General features: G+C 44.1%; 1 protein-coding gene across 1 annotated transcript in view; it reads right to left on the bottom strand.

Moving 5' to 3' along the window:
• The window catches only part of LOC311285219 (very large A-kinase anchor protein), a 41,662-nt gene extending 26,899 nt beyond the window's left edge, over positions 1 to 14,763 (bottom strand). The window contains exons 1-3 of the mRNA XM_084400777.1: positions 14,552 to 14,763; positions 14,129 to 14,192; positions 9,623 to 9,912 (exon numbers count right to left, since the gene is read on the bottom strand). Of these exons, the coding sequence (XP_084256903.1) occupies positions 9,623 to 9,912; positions 14,129 to 14,192; positions 14,552 to 14,655 (458 nt within the window). The 5' untranslated portion in view covers positions 14,656 to 14,763. The remainder of the gene's footprint in view (positions 1 to 9,622; positions 9,913 to 14,128; positions 14,193 to 14,551) is intronic.
• Between the last annotated feature and the right edge of the window lie 5,663 nt (positions 14,764 to 20,426).

Below are 20,426 nucleotides of genomic sequence, written 5' to 3' on the forward strand. Positions count from 1 at the left end.
GAGAGTCATAATAATAATATTTCCCAGGAGGCTCTAACTAGACACTTGGATCTCAAGCAAACTGTGATAGAAATAGAATTTAAAATAAGAAGTTTCACCTTAAGTAAGACAATAAAAGAACTGAGATGTTTCTATTCTTGGACTCAAAAAACATGGACCGAGAGTGAATAAATCTGTTTTATCGGCTCGGCTTCCTGTCAAACATGGATTCCCAGTGGACGAGCTTACAGCTTCTGTTCTGTGCAACATGGAAATAACCATTACAACACGCTTCAGCACGCTGTCAGCAAACGCACGAGAGATGAGAGGCTCCTCAGAGGTCTTTCCCTTTTGTTACTCCAACATTCATTAGCCAACAGCAGTGACATACTGCTCACTCACACACTCACTCACTCACTCACACTGATACTCACTCACACATTCACTCACTCACACACTCACACATTCACTCACACTGATACTCACTCACACATTCACTCACACTGATACTCACACATTCACTCACACATTCACTTACACATTCACGCACTCACTCACTCACAATGATACTCACTCACACATTCACTCACACTGATACTACTCACTCACACATTCACTCACACACTCACTCACTCACACACTGATACTCACACACTCACTCACACTCACTGAAACATACTCTCACTGATACTCACTCACACATTCACTCATGCACACACTCACGCACACACTCACTGATACTCACACACTCACACATTCACTCACGCACACACTCACGCACTCACTCACTCACACTGATACTCACTCACACATTCACTTATACACACACTCACTCACTCACACACTCACTGAAACATACTCTCACTGATACTCAGTCACTCACTCACTCACTCACACATTCACTCACGCACTCACTCACTCACTCACACTGATACTCATACACTCACTCACTCACACATTCACTTACACACTCACTCACTCACACTCACTAAAACATACTCACTGATACTCACTCACTCACACATTCACTTACTCACTCACTCACACATTCACTCACGCACTCACTCACTCACTCACGCACTCACTCACTCTCACACACACGCACACACACACTCTCACACTGATATTCACTCACACATTCACTCACACACTCACACTGATACTCACTCACACATTCACTCACACTGATACTCACTCACACATTCACTCACGCGCACACTCACGCACACACACACTCACTCACTCACTCTCACACACACGCACACTCACACTGATTCTCACTCACACATTCACTCACACTGATACTCACTAACACATTCACTCACGCACACACTCACACTGGTACTCACTCACTCACTCACTCACTCACTCACACATTCACTCACGCACTCCCTCACTCACTCACTCAATCACACTGATACTCACACACTCACTCACTCACACACACATTCACTTACACATTCACTTACACACTCACTCACTCACACTCACTGATACTCACTCACTCACTCACTCACTCACTCACACACTCACACTCACTCACTCACTCAATCACACTGATACTCACACACTCACTCACTCACACTGGTACTCACTCACTCACTCACTCACTCACACACACACACATTCACTCACGCCCTCACTCACTCACTCAATCACACTGATACTCACACACTCACTCACTCACACACACATTCACTTACACACTCACTCACTCACTCACACTCACTGATACTCACTCACTCACTCACTCACACTGATACTCACACACTCACTCACACATTCACTCACGCACACACGCACTCACTCACTCACACTGATACTCACACTCACTCACTCTCACTGAAACATACTCTCACTGATACTCACTCACACATTCACTCACGCACACACTCACGCACACTCACTCACTCACTCATACTCACACACTCACACATTCACTCACGCACACTCACTCACACTGATACTCACTCACTCGCTCACTCACACATTCACTTACACACACTCTCACTGATACTCACTCACTCACTCACTCACACATTCACGCACTCACGCACTCACTCACTCACTGTCACACACACACACTCACACTGATATTCACTCACACATTCACTCACACTGATTCTCACTCACACATTCACTCACACACTCACAATGATACTCACTCACACTGATACTCACACATTCACTCACGCACACACACACTCACTCACTCACTCACACACTCACTCACTCACTCACACTCACACATTCACTTACACATTCACTCACACGCACACACTCACGCACTCACTCACTCACTCTGATACTCACACACTCACTCACTCACTCACACACTCACTCACACATTCACTCACACGCACACACTCACTCACTCTGATACTCACACACTCACTCACTCACTCACTCACTCACACATTCACTTACACACTCACTCACTCACACTCACTGAAACATACTCTCACTGATACTCACTCACACATTCACTCATGCACACACTCACGCACACACTCACGCACACACTCACTGATACTCACACATTCACTCACGCACTCACTCACACTGATACTCACTCACACTGATACTCACTCACACATTCACTTATACACACACTCACTCACTCACTCACTCACTCACTCACTCACTCACTCACTCACACACACTGATACTCACTCACACATTCACTCACACTGATACTCACTCACACATTCACTCACGCACACACTCACTCACTCACTCTCACACACACGCACACACACACACTCACACTGATTCTCACTCACACATTCACTCACACTGATACTCACTCACACATTCACTCACGCACACACTCACGCACGCACACACTCACGCACACACTCACGCACACTGGTACTCACTCACTCACTCACTCACACATTCACTCACGCACTCACTCACACTGATACACACACATTTACTCACTCACTCACACATTCACTCACTCACTCAATCACACTGATACACACACATTTACTCACTCACTCACTCACACACACATTCACTTACACACTCACTCACTCACTCACTCACTCACTCACTCACACTCACACTCACTGAAACATACTCTCACTGATACTCACTCACTCACACACACACACACACACACACACACACTCTACCACTCTAATCTGTGATTGGTCAGTCAGACAGATAGCCCCGCCCCAAACTCACATGATTAGTTGAGTCAGAAATTGACATGTCAGGCTCAAATAAGCAGAACTGCGTTTCTCAAAAGCATTGTGAGTGAAGTTGGGCGAAGAGACTGTTTGTGTCGATGGTCCTACGATCTACTTTTGGGAAACGCAGGCCAGACCAACACTCTGAAAGCCTCACAGAGATTCTCCCTTCAGGACGTTAAACTGAACATGAGACTGACACACCACTATCTGCACCTTAAATAGTGTTGCAGAGAGGAACACAGTGTAATGAGGAAATGGAAATGCAGAAGCTGTTGAAGCGCTCAGAGAGAGGCGTCTGACTGCATGAGTTCTGCTGGGTCGGTGTTGTTCTGGTCTCTGTGGATCTCAGCGCTGTCTTTCTGCTGATTAACTGTCTGTCAGGCTTGTCTGAACGAGCCTCCACAGATCCGGCTGCCCGTAGGACTCTAAAGCTTCGGAGTAAATAAAGCCATTTCATGATAGAAATCCTCTGAACACTTCCTTATACTCCAACTTTCCTAATACTCCAAATACAATACATTTTCCTCTTATTTATCCAGCGCTGTTCTCTCACATCACCATGCCGCTTTACCCCCAAATATCAGTTTCTGTTCACTTAAATTCAATGAACTTCAAGAAGACGATTACTCGCACAAAACACCACAAATTCACCCAGTCATATTCAAGTTATATTGGTAACACTTTACAATAAGGTTCATTAGTTAACATTAGTTAATGTACTAACTAACATGAACGAACCATAAGCAATCCATTCGTTACAGTATTTGTCAATCTTTGTTAACATTAGTTAATAAAAATACAGCTGTTCATGTTAGTACATGTTAGTTCACAGTGCATTAACTAATGTTGACAAGATTTTAATAAAGTATTAGTAAATGTTGAAATTAACATTAACAAATATTAATAAATGCTATATATGTGCAGTTCATTATTAGTTCATATTAACTAATGTAGGTAACTAATGTTAACTAACGAACCTTATTGTAAAGTGTTACCGTTATGTTTATTGGTATAGCACTTTTTACAATACACACTTCCAGAGAATCTTTCCAGAAAGTCCTACTCTCGATATGAGTGAGATATGCTTTAGTGCGGGGCGATATGATGATATATGATGATGATGATGATGATGATGCGAGTGACATCTCTGGATTTACATCTAGATATACTGTATTTATAGTGTTGTCTAGTGCATACATCAGTGCTGCAGTCACTCAAACACGGGGCAGTTTTGTTCTATTGATATATTTAAATATTTGTTGATTTTGCATAAGGGAGAGAGTTCTAAAGTTCAGTAACAGTATTAATACAATAGATTAAGATACACTGAAGATATGATACGGTATACACACAAATAACTCATTACTGATTGTATTTCCAATTGAAAATGTCCCCAAAGTACAACCAAACCAACACACACTCCCTCAAACCTGTGTGTGAAATCAGTGAGAGAGAGACAGGAACGCGTCGCTCACACTAATGAGAAACAGCACAGACGTTTACGGCTCAATAAAGTGCAGATATGATCCACAATCATCAGAGTTCAGATGGTTTATCTGGTAATACGTCATCATATCGACAGCTTCTGTGTGTGACACCACGTCTGATAACAGATAACACACACCGGAGCTGCAGATACACCAGTTACTGTGATGAACATCCTTTTGGCAGGACGTTCTGAATGAAAAAGCACTGTGGATGTTCAGGGCCGGTTGATGACATCATCAGCAGGCGCCAGGCCTCAGGGGGTCGCAGTCATATGGACTGAAGAATGAGAGAAACCAGTGTCCTCGACACACACACACACACACACACACACACACATTCTCTTTAGCCATGAAAATCAAAGACTTCTATCGCTTTTATATTCACACAAAAGGCTAACCCAAACCTTTGAACAAAACGTGTAAAACACACACACACACACACTCACACAGACACACACTCACATATACAAACTAGAGGCCAACATTTATCGGTCTGGCGATTTTATCGGCCGATATGAGCCCGTCGCAGATACATCGGCATCGACGTGTATGACGCAGATATGCCACCGATATGACATTAAGGGTGCTTTCACATCTGTAGTTCGGTACATTTGGTCCGGACCAAGGGAGAAAAATGATACTTTGTAGCATTTTTCAGGCGTTTTGGTTTCTTTTCACACCACACTTATCGCTCTGGTCCGGATCAGTTTATGAAACGAACCAAAATGCAGTCATGTGACAACATCCACATCACTCGTTGGCCAGATGGGTCTTGAACGTATTTTCATAACTGCACTTCGATTGTCAGAATTAACGTGCGGGAAAATTCCAACAGAACTCCCGGAATTAAGCAAAGAGGAGGAACATCCGGCAGACAACACACCACTTTTTACTATGGAGAGACGACTGCGTGGGCTGATTGTATCCCTAGTCATAGTTTATTATATAGTTTGTCCAAAGCGAGGATGCGGCTTAAAAAAATTTTTTATTCAATGCACGCGGCGAGTCACTTCAGGAGGAGGCGACGCGTGCATAACACGCCACCGTTTACTATGGAGAGACGACTGCGTGGGCTGATTGTATCCTTGGTCATAGGTTATTATAGTTTACACCACTTTAGACAAACAATAATATTTGAGAATGAAGCGAGGATGCGGCTGTTAATAATTTCTATCAGGCTCCGCACCTCCTCACAACTCCAAGTTTGTCCGCGAGTGCAAACTGTCAACAAACATTTCTCCTCATCCCATAATCACAGCGCTGCTGACTACGGCAACTGGTTTAGTCCAAAAATGCGCATTTCTTTGGCAGTTGGTTCTGTTCGAGGTCGGATCACGTTCTCACCACAAACGAACCGCTCCAGAGTTCGTTTCAAAGCGTACCGAGACCACCTCTTCGAGCAGGTCTCGGTACGCTTGTTTGGTCCGCTTTTGGTGCGCACCCGAGTGCGATTGCCGCATTCACACCAGCCCAAACGAACCGCACCAACGGGGAAAACGAACTCTAGTGCAATTCAACCGAACTAAATGAGGCAGGTGTGAAAGCACCCTAAATGACACCGATAAAAGTAAATTGTGTAATTACATAGTCTGTCCAGCAGAGCGCGCTCTATTGTTTGCTACTGGAGACCCAGGTCACTGTAGTGACACCAGCCGACCCTCTTCAGTGATGAGGTCTCTTCAGACACGCACACATTAGCTTCCACTCCACTGATAAGCTATGAAACACGGCTAGCTAGCTAATGTAGCAAACGAGTATGATAAGCTGGTTATGAGAGTAAAAGACTGGGACATTGTTTATTTACTTTGTAGCATTGCGTCTCACCAGATGACAAGGTAGCGCTGAATCACCTTTCGACAGACTCAAGCCTCCACCGCACTGCGGTAACTAGTTAGCAACTTACCGTTAGACACCGCCTGACTGATGTCGGTACAACATCAAGCAATATTCCAATCATTTATATTATTCTAACACTTCATATAGGGCCATTCTACATGAGTACTTTCACGTTTAGTACATTTTGCTGACTATGTATGTACTTTTAATTAAATACGATTTTAAATATGTAATTGAACATTTTCATTACGTTATAATTACTTTTACTTTAGTTAAAGATCTGAGTACTTCTTCCACCGGTAGAGACTAAAGGACATACGACTAATAATAGAAGATGATGAGGTTTTGCCAGTGACACTCATTTTATTGTTATTTTTGATACAACATTTCTAAATGTTCTAAAAATCATTAGTGAAGATTAAGCTACAGTATTTAGAAGATAATATAGAATAGAACATGCAATGTAAACTAGTTTGGTTCCAGCTCAAATATCTCTCATTCTGTCACTCACCCTGACTCCATTACATTACATCTCTGTCACATCATTATACGTGTTTGATCACCACATTTGAGTGATCATTGCAAAAGATGCGTTTATGTATATGCACTATATTGCCAAAAGTTTTGGGACGTCGGCCTTTACATGCACATGAACTTTAATGACATCCCATTCCTGATCTGTAGGATTTATTATGGAGTTGCTCCACCCTTTGCATCTATAACAGCTTCAACTCTTCTGGGAAGGCTTTCCACAAGGTTTAGGAGTGTGTTTATGGGAATTCTTCTTCTAGAAGTGCATTAGTGAGGTCAGACACTGATGTTGGACGAGAAGCTTTCAGTCTCACTCTAGTTCATCCCAAAGCTGACTCTGTGCAGGAGTCCAGTTCCTCCACACCAAACTTCTCATCCATGTGTTTATGGTCCTGCTCTGTGCACCATCACCCCCCCCCCCTCCCCCAAACAACCTCACACCATCACCCCCCCTCCACCAAACAACCCCACACCATAACCCCCCTCCACCAAACAACCCCACACCATAACCCCCCCTCCACCAAACAACCCCACACCATAATCCCCCCTCCACCAAACGACCCCACACCATCACCCCCCCTCCACCAAACAACCCCACACCATAACCCCCCCTCCACCAAACAACCCCACACCATAATCCCCCCTCCACCAAACAACCCCACACCATAACCCCCCCTCCACCAAACGACCCCACACCATAACCCCCCCTCCACCAAACGACCCCACACCATAATCCCCCCTCCACCAAACGACCCCACACCATAACCCCCCCTCCACCAAACGACCCCACACCATAACCCCCCCTCCACCAAACGACCCCACACCATAATCCCCCCTCCACCAAACGACCCCACACCATCACCCCCCCTCCACCAAACGACCCCACACCATAATCCCCCCTCCACCAAACGACCCCACTCCATGACCCCCCCTCCACCAAACGACCCCACACCATAATCCCCCCTCCACCAAACGACCCCACACCATAATCCCCCCTCCACCAAACGACCCCACACCATCACCCCCCTCCACCAAACAACCCCACACCATCACCCCCTCTCCACCAAACAACCCCACACCATCACCCCCCCTCCACCAAACGACCCCACACCATCACCCCCTCTCCACCAAACAACCCCACACCATCACCCCCTCTCCACCAAACAACCCCACACCATAATCCCCCCTCCACCAAACAACCCCACACCATCACCCCCCTCCACCAAACAACCCCACACCATCACCCCCTCTCCACCAAACAACCCCACACCATCACCCCCCCTCCACCAAACGACCCCACACCATCACCCCCTCTCCACCAAACGACCCCACACCATCACCCCCCCTCCACCAAACGACCCCACACCATCACCCCCCCTCCACCAAACGACCCCACACCATCACCCCCCCTCCACCAAACGACCCCACACCATCACCCCCCTCCACCAAACGACCCCACACCATCACCCCCTCTCCACCAAACGACCCCACACCATCACCCCCTCCACCAAACGACCCCACACCATCACCCCCCCTCCACCAAACAACCCCACACCATCACCCCCCCTCCACCAAACAACCCCACACCATCACCCCCTCTCCACCAAACAACCCCACACCATAACCCCCCCTCCACCAAACAACCCCACACCATAACCCCCCTCCACCAAACGACCCCACACCATCACCTCCCTTTCCACCAAACGACCCCACACCATCACCCCCCCTCCACCAAACGACCCCACACCATCACCCCCCCTCCACCAAACGACCCCACACCATAACCCTCCCTCCACCAAACGACCCCACACCATCACCCCCCCTCCACCAAACGACCCCACACCATCACCCCCCCTCCACCAAACGACCCCACACCATAACCCCCCCTCCACCAAACCTTACACTCGGCACAGTGCAGTCAGGCAAGTACTGTTCTGCGCACTGTGAGCCTCAGCATGCGCTGACCCGTTCTGTGATTTTACAAGGCTTAACACTTCGTGGCTGAGTTGCTGTTGTTCCCAATTGCTTCCACTTTGTTATAATATCACTAATAGTTGACCATGAAATATTTCGTGGTGAGGAAATTTCAGGAATGGACTTATTGCACAGGTGGCAACCGATCACAGTCCCACGCTTGAGTTCACTGAGCTCCTGAGAGCGACCCAGCCTTTCACAGATGTGTGTAGAAGCGTCTGCATGCCTAGTGCTTGATTTGTACAACAGTGGCCATGGAAGTGATTGGAACACCTGAATTCAATGACTTGGAGGAGTGTCCCAATTCTTTTGGCAATATAGTATATATTCTGTTTATGTATATACTGTATTCTATATACAGTACCAGTCAAAAGTTTGGACACACGAAGTACTGTACTATAATATACACATAAAGAATATCGCCCGATATATCGATATCTGACTTTTTTTGCTCATTAATATCGTATCGGCATCGCCCCCCAAAAATCCATTTCGGTCAGGCTCTAATACAAAAACACACACATACACATACAAAGACACACATACATACAAACAAACACACACACACACACACACACACACACACACACAGGGTCGGGCGTTGATATGACTTACTGTGTGTGTGTGAGCTCTGAATGACCCACAGACGGCTCCACCGGTTCCTCTCTTCCTCCGCTCTTGTGTGTGTTTGCGCTTGTTTGCGTCTCTCTCTCTGCTGTAATCAGGCTGTCCGTGTCGATCTGTCTCTCTCTCTGTCCTCGGGCCGGTTCTGCCCGGCTGAATTGGAACAGGCTTCCCAGGCGTCTGAGGAATCCGTCTGCAGGAGGTGCTGTGGAGGCGGATTGAGGAGTCGAGCTCTCGTCTTCCGAGTGTGACGCGCTGCTTCCGTCAGATGGCAGCGACTCCTGAGAGAGAACAGAGAGGGAGGCGCCTTCAGTAGCAGCAGTGACCATCTGTGTCTCTCTCCCTCTCTCTCTCTCTCCCCCTCCCTCTCTATGTCTCTCTCCCCCTCCCCCTCCCCCTCCCCCTCTCTCTCACGTTCCTCCCCAGTACATCCCACCCTAACCCTTAACCCCTTCAGTGCTAAAGAAAGAAAGAAAGAAAGACATTTCATAGTTGTTATTCTGTCGTTTCTCTGAAAACAGTTTTCTGTTCTCTGTGAGAGCGGTGTGTGTTAGCGGCCCCTAAGTTAATAACTAATGATCTTTGCAATGGATGTGAATCAATCAAAACTAACTTTATCTGGACAATAACTTTATTCTAGATCTGCTGTAAAGCCTAAACAATCTCTGTTACTGTAATCTCCTATTATCACTGTAAAGCTGCTTTGAAACAATCTATCTTGTTAAAGCGCTGTATAAATGAAGGAGACTTGACTTGATTCACACATTTGGGCCACACACTTGCATAAACGTAGCCTCTCTGTTAAGACTAGCACTGCACTGAGTTTTAGCTTAAAGCCAATTAAAAAACTCTACAGAGCCAGTTTACTTAAAAAACTAAGCATTAGGCAGGTTGAAAACTGAAGGTGTTTTCTTAGTTTTAAACATAATCCAGTCTGTCTGTCTTTATCTTTTCTTTGGTGGTTCTGTATTATCCATTACTATATACTTACAGTGCCCCTGAAATGTGTTTTAAATGCAGACACTAATTAGTTTAGCTGATTTGGGGAAACTGAATAGAACTAGCCATAGATGAGACAGTCATACTCTATTATGTTACGTTAGAATATTTGTCAGTCACCTTCATTTATACAGCGCTTTAACAACATAGATGTTTCACAGCAGCTTTACAGTGACAATAGGAGATTACAGTAACAGAGATTGTTTAGGCTTTACAGCAGATCTAGAATAAAGTTATTGTCCAGATAAAGTTAGTTTTGATTGATTCACTTCCGTTGTAAAGATCATTAGTTATTAACTTAGCGGCCGCTAACACGACACCGTTCTCACAGAAAACAGAAAACTTTTAATATGTTCCTGCCATTCATTTGCACAACAACAGTGTTTGGAGCTCGAGAACACAAACTTTGATACAGGTTCCAAGGTGCAAGTTATGAAATGTTTTGAAAAACGTGATCATCTCCGTGTAAACTTCAAAAACGTGAATCTGTGAAAACGGTGACTGCGTGCACATGCATATTATGTGTTTAGTCTATAGGTATGCGCATTTGAATTTATATGTGTGCAGGTGCGCATTCTTTCTTTACAAATTGACATCGGCAAATTTCTTGTAACACAGATTTTTTGTCTCTTTCGCGTATCCATGCGAACTGGAATCATTTCGATAACGTTTAATCTGTACAGAGGTAAAGGGAAGGGAAGGAGGCCTTCACAGGGGAGAGACTAGTGGACACTTCAGGACTGCGTTGTCGTCGTGTCCAGGCGCAGGTCCTTCATCAGATCTGGATACGGCAGACTGAGGTAAACCTCGGGATAAACAGAGAGACTAATATTAGCGTAGACGCCATTCTTCTCATGATGTAACGAGTACATCAGGATTTATGGAAAGTGTTCCCGGTTCCAGCTGACCTAATCTATGCAGCCTAACATTGAATTATAGAAGTTTATAATGTATTATGTGAATGCTAGGTCAAAGAGATGTGTCTTTAATCTGGCTTTGAACTGACAGAGTGTGTCTGCTTCCCGGACAATGTTAGGAAGACTGTTCCAGAGTTTTGGTGCTAAATAGGAAAAGGATCTACCGCCAGCAGTCGATTTTGATATTCTAGGTATTATCAACTGGCCGGAATTTTGAGATCGCAATAGACGTGACGGACTATAATGCGTTAAGAGTTCGCTCAAGTACTGCGGAGCTAAACCATTTAGTGCTTTGTAAGTAATATTTTTAAATTTATACAATGTTTAATAGCGAGCCAGTGCAGTTTTGACAGAACCGGGCTAATATGGTCATACTTCCTGGTTCTGGTAAGAACTCGAGCTGCTGCGTTTTGGACCAGCTGTAGTTTGTTTATTAAGCGTGCAGGGCAACCACCCAGTAGAGCATTACAGTAATCTAGCCTTGAGGTCATGAACGCATGGACTAATTGTTCCGCATTTGTCATTGAGAGCATATAGCGTAATTTAGATATATTTTTAAGATGGAAAAATGCGGTTTTACAGATACTAGACACGTGACTTTCAAATGAAAGATTGGTATCAAAGAGCACACACACACACTCACACACACAGGTTCCTAACTGACGACGAAGACTTGACAGAGCAGCCATCAAGTGTTAGACAGTATTCTAGATTATTACGTGAGGAAGATTTTGTCCAATAATTAGAATCTCTGTTTTTTCAGAATTAAGTTGTAGGAAATAGTCATTCAGTTTTTTATATCAGCTATACATTCCATTAATTTTCTGAATTGGTAAGCGTCGTCAGGGCGTGAAGAAATATAGAGCTGAGTATCATCAGCATAACAGTAAAAACTAATTCCATGTTTCCTAATGATATCTCCCAAGGGTAGCATGTACAGTGTGTGTGTGTGTGTGTGTGTGTGTGTGTGTGTGTGTGTGTGTGTTTGTGTGAGGGTAGCATGTACAGAGTGAACAGCAACGGTCCTAGTACTGAGCCTTGTGGTACGCCATACTGAACTTGTGATCAATAAGACATCTCTTCATTTACTGCTACAAACTGATAACGGTCAGATAAGTATGATTTAAACCATGCTAGTGCAATTCCACTAATGCCAACATAGTTTTCGAGTCTATTTAAAAGAATGTTGTGGTCAATAGTGTCGAATGCAGCACTAAGATCGAGTAACACTAATAGAGAGACACAACCACGATCGGATGATAAGAGCAAATCATGTGTGACTCTAACGAGAGCAGTCTCGGTACTATGGTACGGTCTATATCCTGACTGAAAATCCTCACAGATATCATTTCTTTATAAAAAGGAACATAGTTGTGAGGATACTGCCTTTTCTAGTATCTTTGACAGAAAAGGCAGATTCGAGATCGGCCTGTAATTAACTAATTCTGTAGGATCAAGCAAGCGGTTTAATAATAGCCAGCTTAAAAAGTTTTTGGTATGTATCCTAATGACAAAGATGAATTAATGATATTAAAAAGAGGATCTATGACCTCTGGAAGCATCTCTTTGTCCACTGAGAATATAGGGTCAAATAAAGGAGTGTATTAACGGTGCACTGTTTGCCTAGTTGAGTTTGCATAGTTATCATTTTTTCCCTAATATGATCAATCTTGTAAGTAAAGAAGTTTATAAAGTCATTACTGCTGTGCTGCTTGGAAACTTCTGGGCGTGAAGCTTTATTTTTCGTTAGTTTAGCCACTGTTTCAAATAAATACCTAGGTCCTAGGGTTTTGTTTATTTTCTTCTAATAGGGTTAAAAAATAAGCAGATCTAGCAGCTTTTAAGGCCTCTCTGTAAGCAATCGAGCTCTCCTTCCATGAAATCCGAAATACCTCTAATTTTGTTTTCTTCCAGTTGCGCTCCATTTTTCTGGCTGCTCTCTTAAGGGCCCGAGTGTGCTCGCTGTACCACGGCATTGGACTATTTTCTTTAATCTTCTTTAAGCGCAACAGAGCAACTGTGTCTAAAGTGCTGGAAAAGAGAGAGTTAAAAGTTTCTGTCGCAATATCTAGTTCTTCTAAGCTATCTGGGATGCTGAGGAGATGAAACTGATCAGGAAGATTATTAATAAAGCAATCTTAAGTGGCAGAAGTGATAGGTCTCACATATTTGTAACACGGAGTCGGCTTTGCAGCCTTGGCTAAATGAAGTTTACACGAGACTAGATAATGATCTGAGATGTCATCACTCTACGGCATCAACATCTATTCCATGTGATTAGATCTAGGGTATGATTACGAGAATGAGTAGGTCCTGACACGTGTTGTCTAACTCCAATAGAGTTCAGAATGTCTTTAAATACCAATCCCAATGCATCTTTTTCGTTATCTACATGTATATTAAAATCACCAACAATTAGGACTTTTTCTGCAGCCAGTACTAACTCTGATAGAAAATCAGCAAATTCTTTGTGTTTCATATAGTTCTATATTTCTATCTTTATATATTGCTCCTTCCTGCTGTCTGCTTCTCTACTCACTCTCACACTACAGTGAAAGCTCCTCTTGTGTGTCAGTGTCACCTGTGTGTTCTGGTGCTGCTCAGGTGTTCGATCTGCAGATCCATCATCAGCCTCTCTGATCTCACTGGGGGAAATAAACAAATCAGAGGAAAATGCAAAGCATTGATAATCAACACAAACACAGAAACTGCCTTCAGCTGCAACTGTCCACGGATATCAGATTCTCTCCAGAGACACACAGAACACTGACTGACACACCCTGAGCTATTAAATAACTCTTTTCTTCGAAATATTTCCAGCTCGTTTTGACATTAGGGGAAAAAAAGCAGCGAATAAAATCCTCTACAGAAGAACAGAAACAGTGTGATTGGCTCAGAGAAAACATGAAACAATAACTCACAGACGACAGAAACTTCACGAGCACAAACAAACTTCACTCGATTAACAGCTAAAAATAGAAGGAAGGAAGAAAATGAGACAAGCCTTTCATTCCCCTCCGTGTCCACAGATTTACTCCTGGAAAAGAACCTGGAAAGGTTTTTAGCGAAATCCTCGTGCCAGGACATCTGCGTCTTCACATCGGACATCACGAACAAAACTAAACATCTGAGAAGATCTGAGAGTACGATAACCCGAGCGATCGGATGCTTCTCTCCATTTCACCGTGTTTCACAGATCAGATCGACTGAGGAGAGTTTGAGGAAGTTTGTTTGGGAGGAGTCAGAGTCAATCATCAACTCAGAAGAACAGGACAAGAGTTTATAACGAGGTGTAGCGGCGAAACTGCGTCTCGTGTAAATAAACCAACTGTGAGTGAGTCATGTTGTTGACAGATGAACAGTTAGTTATAACAAAAGAGTTCAGAGTAAAGCGGTTTTAATTGTGTCAGTAATAAAAGCGTGTGTTTTAGCACTCGTGAAGCACCAGAGATTATTAAAAATCATTAACTTGCATGCAGTAATTTCCCTGATTCTTTTACTTAACATCTCAAAGAACTTATACTGGATAAGTAGCCTGGCGTTATCATGAATTCTGTACCGTGTTCAACGCTACTGAAGCAGATGAAATGTGGATAATGGGACATGACAAGCACTCTATAGCTGAAACATGAATAAACTGATCGATGATTCATGTTGATCACTTCTGCTGCAGTGGCGCCATCACGTGTTCAGTGAGGGAATCGCGTTTGTGTTTCTGGAAAGAAAAGAGACGGAGAAACTGTAGTCAATTTCATTCAAGTCAAATAAATAATAATAATAATAACAATAATGATAAAATTAGGATAATCTGTCTCCCCGATATGTCTTCAAACACAAAAGAAGAATTTTAGGGAACCAATTAAACTTGCTGACTTTCATTGTAAATAAAAACCACTGAGACATTTCTCCAAATCTTCTTTTCTTCCACATTAGAAAGAAAGTCATACATGACTGAGGTGAAATGAGGATGAGTAAATGATGACGGGACGATCATTTTTTCTGTACTTTTAGCATCAGTGAAATTCAGAAAACAGCTCTGATTCATAGAGATCTGAACGTATATTTTATGTGCTCAAAATATTTTAACAACATCAACAACACAATATCTGTGAAAGCCTAAAGTTTGAGTCTTAATGAGTGCAGATTCCAAACTGAGCACACACACACACACACACACACACACTGACCCAGAGAGAGTAAAAGCTGTGTTGTTGAACAGACAGCTCTCTGAAATGAAACGTGTGTTGCTCGTTCGTGGAAAGCTGGCATTGGCTCACAACGAGGCTGATCGTAATTGGAGCCACATTTGTTAAAAGAGCTGAGATGAGACTGACAGTTCTCAAGGAGAGTTTTAATGGCGCACTGTTTGCCTAGTTGAGTTTCACTGTGAGTAAATGTGCTCTAAAACCAGCAAAACATTTAGTTTGAAACAGATTCTTCAGGACAAAAAAACTGTTTGAATGTTGAGGATGTCACCTTTAGCAGAAGCACACCTGAGATGTAAAGAGAGCTAGTCTGAATAAAGCGTCCTGAGCGTTTATAAGGAAAGCTGGATGAACGTCTGGCTCTGGTGTAGAAGATGTAAAGCCGGAAGCCACATGTCTGCCATCAGCCAGAAAACTCAGTCCAGGGGCCAAACAACTGAGTCAGAGTTATTAGTCCCCGGGGCCCGGGATAAAAGACTGTGTGATATTATAAACGCAGAGCTACATTTTCCAGAGCAAAAGTTCCTCTCTCCAGCGCAGCGATGCTTCGGTCTGCGTTTCCTCAGAGTTATAGAACATCATTCACTCACAATGAGATTGTTGATCAGCCCTGCCTAATGAAAACAGCCTGTGACTCCAGATTTGGCACTATTCTGAATATACAGAGCGTTTGGAGCCGGTGGAAACGCGTCTGGTTGTGGCGGGTTAAGTCTGGCTAATTGTGGAGCTTTACAGGGTCAAACTGCATTAGGCCTGTGGAATAAATGTTTCCCACATGCTTATGAGACACTGAATATTCAAGAGTCCGCTTCACAGCAGCTGAACGAGTTTGTGGAGGATTGTAGAGTTTGGGTTCATTTGGTTGTTGTGGAATACATTCTGCACACACACGCACAAACCCGCGCGCACACACACAAACACACACTCACACACACGCACAAACCCGCGCGCGCACACACACACACACACACACTCACACACAAACACACTCACACACACAGACACTCACACACACAGACACACACAGACACTCACACACACAGACACACACAGACACACACAGACACACTCACACAGTCACATGTGATTCAGGTGCAGAGACTGACAGGCTTCTAGTGTCGATTTTCTCTTAATAAATGACTGGACTAATGACAGTGAACAGAGGGAAACTCTCCAGAGACTCTGCTAAACACACACACTCTCAGCAGCTTCGTCTAACAGCACAACACCAGCCGTTTAAACACGTTAGCATGTTTCTATGATGATTGTGTGTCTAACAGGGCAGTGATGAAGTGCTTTACAGCAGCCGTTTGCTGCCAAAACCATTACAAACCCAAACCTCGACAAGATCTATAGTAGATCTCACTGTAAACACCCTAAACACATATCAATCATGACTGCTATTACAATTTTTCTGAATTGCTAAAACATTAAACCCATCTAAACCAAATTCCCAATAGCCTAAAAACCAATTTGTGTAATAAATCACTCTTTTTGCAAAAACTAAAATCTCACTCACTAAAACACTAAAAAGAGTGTGAGTTAGAGGAAGAAGAGTGTGAGTAAGAGGAGGAAGAGTATGAGTAAGAGGAGGAAGAGTGTGAGTTAGAGGAGGAAGAGTGTGAGTTAGAGGAAGAAGAGTGTGAGTAAGAGGAGGAAGAGTATGAGTAAGAGGAGGAAGAGTGTGAGTTAGAGGAGGAAGAGTGTGAGTTAGAGGAGGAAGAGTGTGAGTAAGAGGAAGAAGAGTATGAGTAAGAGGAGGAAGAGTGTGAGTTAGAGGAGGAAGAGTGTGAGTTAGAGGAGGAAGAGTGTGAGTAAGAGGAGGAAGAGTGTGAGTTAGAGGAGGAAGAGTGTGAGTTAGAGGAGGAAGAGTGTGAGTTAGAGGAGGAAGAGTATGAGGAAGAGGAGGAAGAGTGTGAGTAAGAGGAGGAAGAGTGTGAGTAAGAGGAGGAAGAGTATGAGGAAGAGGAGGAAGAGTGTGAGTAAGAGGAGGAAGAGTGTTAGTAAGAGGAAGAAGAGTGTGAGTTAGAGGAAGAAGAGTGTGAGTAAGAGGAGGAAGAGTGTGAGTAAGAGGAGAAAGAGTGTGAGTAAGAGGAGGAAGAGTATGAGTAAGAGGAGGAAGAGTGTGAGTAAGAGGAAGAAGAGTGTGAGTTAGAGGAGGAAGAGTGTGAGTTAGAGGAGGAAGAGTATGAGGAAGAGTAGGAAGAGTGTGAGTTAGAGGAGGAAGAGGAGGAAGAGTGTGAGTAAGAGGAGGAAGAGTGTTAGTAAGAGGAAGAAGAGTGAGTTAGAGGAGGAAGAGTGTGAGTAAGAGGAGGAAGAGTGTGAGTAAGAGGAGGAAGAGTGTGAGTTAGAGGAGGAAGAGTGTGAGTAAGAGGAAGAAGAGTGTGAGTAAGAGGAAGAATAGTGTGAGTTGGAGGAAGAGTGTGAGTAAGAGGAGAAAGAGTGTGAGTAAGAGGAAGAAGAGTGTGAGTTGGAGGAAGAGTGTGAGTAAGAGGAAGAAGAGTGTGAGTTAGAGGAGGAAGAGTGTGAGTTAGAGGAGGAAGAGTGTTAGTAAGAGGAGGAAGAGTGTTAGTAAGAGGAAGAAGAGTGTGAGTTAGAGGAGGAAGAGTGTGAGTAAGAGGAGGAAGAGTGTGAGTTAGATGAGGAAGAGTGTGAGTAAGAGGAAGAAGAGTGTGAGTTAGAGGAGGAAGAGTATGAGTAAGAGGAGGAAGAGTGTGAGTAAGAGGAGGAAGAGTGTGAGTAAGAGGAGGAAGAGTATGAGGAAGAGGAGGAAGAGTGTGAGTAAGAGGAGGAAGAGTGTTAGTAAGAGGAAGAAGAGTGTGAGTTAGAGGAGGAAGAGTGTGAGTAAGAGGAGGAAGAGTATGAGGAAGAGGAGGAAGAGTGTGAGTTAGAGGAGGAAGAGTGTGAGTAAGAGGAGGAAGAGTGTGAGTAAGAGGAGGAAGAGTATGAGGAAGAGGAGGAAGAGTGTGAGTAAGAGGAGGAAGAGTGTTAGTAAGAGGAAGAAGAGTGTGAGTTAGAGGAGGAAGAGTGTGAGTTAGAGGAGAAAGAGTGTGAGTAAGAGGAGAAAGAGTGTGAGTAAGAGGAAGAGTGTGAGTTAGAGGAGGAAGAGTATGAGGAAGAGGAGGAAGAGTGTGAGTAAGAGGAGGAAGAGTGTTAGTAAGAGGAAGAAGAGTGAGTTAGAGGAGGAAGAGTGTGAGTAAGAGGAGGAAGAGTGTGAGTAAGAGGAGGAAGAGTGTGAGTTAGAGGATGAAGAGTGTGAGTAAGAGGAAGAAGAGTGTGAGTAAGAGGAAGAAGAGTGTGAGTTGGAGGAAGAGTGTGAGTAAGAGGAGAAAGAGTGTGAGTAAGAGGAAGAAGAGTGTGAGTTGGAGGAAGAGTGTGAGTAAGAGGAAGAAGAGTGTGAGTTAGAGGAGGAAGAGTGTGAGTTAGAGGAGGAAGAGTGTGAGTAAGAGGAGAAAGTGTGAGTAAGAGGAAGAAGAGTATGAGGAAGAGGAAGAAGAGTATGAGGAAGAGGAGGAAGTGTGTGAGTTAGAGGAGGAAGAGTGTGAGTAAGAGGAGGAAGAGTGTGAGTTAGAGGAGGAAGAGGAGGAAGAGTGTGAGTAAGAGGAGGAAGAGTGTGAGTAAGAGGAGAAAGAGTGTGAGTAAGAGGAAGAAGAGTATGAGGAAGAAGAGGAAGAGTGTGAGGAAGAGGAGGAAGAGTGTGAGTAAGAGGAAGAAGAGTATGAGGAAGAAGAGGAAGAGTATGAGGAAGAGGAGGAAGAGTGTGAGTAAGAGGAGGAAGAGTGTGAGTTAGAGGAGGAAGAGTGTGAGTAAGAGGAGGAAGAGTGTGAGTAAGAGGAGGAAGAGTATGATTAAGAGGAAGAAGAGTATGAGGAAGAAGAGGAAGAGTGTGAGGAAGAGGAGGAAGAGTGTGAGTTAGAGGAGGAAGAGGAGGAAGAGTGTGAGTAAGAGGAAGAGTGTGAGTAAGAGGAAGAAGAGTATGAGGAAGAAGAGGAAGAGTGTGAGGAAGAGGAGGAAGAGTGTGAGTAAGAGGAAGAAGAGTATGAGGAAGAAGAGGAAGAGTATGAGGAAGAGGAGGAAGAGTGTGAGTAAGAGGAGGAAGAGTGTGAGTTAGAGGAGGAAGAGTGTGAGGAAGAGGAGGAAGAGTATGAGGAAGAGGAGGAAGAGTGTGAGTAAGAGGAGGAAGAGTGTGAGTAAGAGGAGAAAGAGTGTGAGTAAGAGGAAGAAGAGTATGAGGAAGAAGAGGAAGAGTATGAGGAAGAGGAGGAAGAGTGTGAGTTAGAGGAGGAAGAGTGTGAGTAAGAGGAGGAAGAGTGTGAGTAAGAGGAGGAAGAGTATGAGTTAGAGGAGGAAGAGTATGAGGAAGAGGAGGAAGAGTGTGAGTAAGAGGAGGAAGAGTGTGAGTAAGAGGAGGAAGAGTGTGAGGAAGAGGAGTAAGAGGAGCAAGAGTGTGAGTTAGAGGAGGAAGAGTGTGAGTAAGAGGAGGAAGAGTGTGAGTTAGAGGAGGAAGAGTGTGAGGAAGAGGAGTAAGAGGAGGAAGAGTGTGAGTTAGAAGAGGAAGAGTGTGAGTTAGAGGAGGAAGAGTGTGAGGAAGAGGAGGAAGAGTATGAGGAAGAGGAGGAAGAGTGTGAGTAAGAGGAGGAAGAGTGTGAGTAAGAGGAGGAAGAGTGTGAGTAA

This window comes from Rutilus rutilus (assembly GCF_951802725.1).
Source record: "Rutilus rutilus genome assembly, chromosome: 25".
Classification (NCBI taxonomy): domain Eukaryota; kingdom Metazoa; phylum Chordata; class Actinopteri; order Cypriniformes; family Leuciscidae; genus Rutilus; species Rutilus rutilus.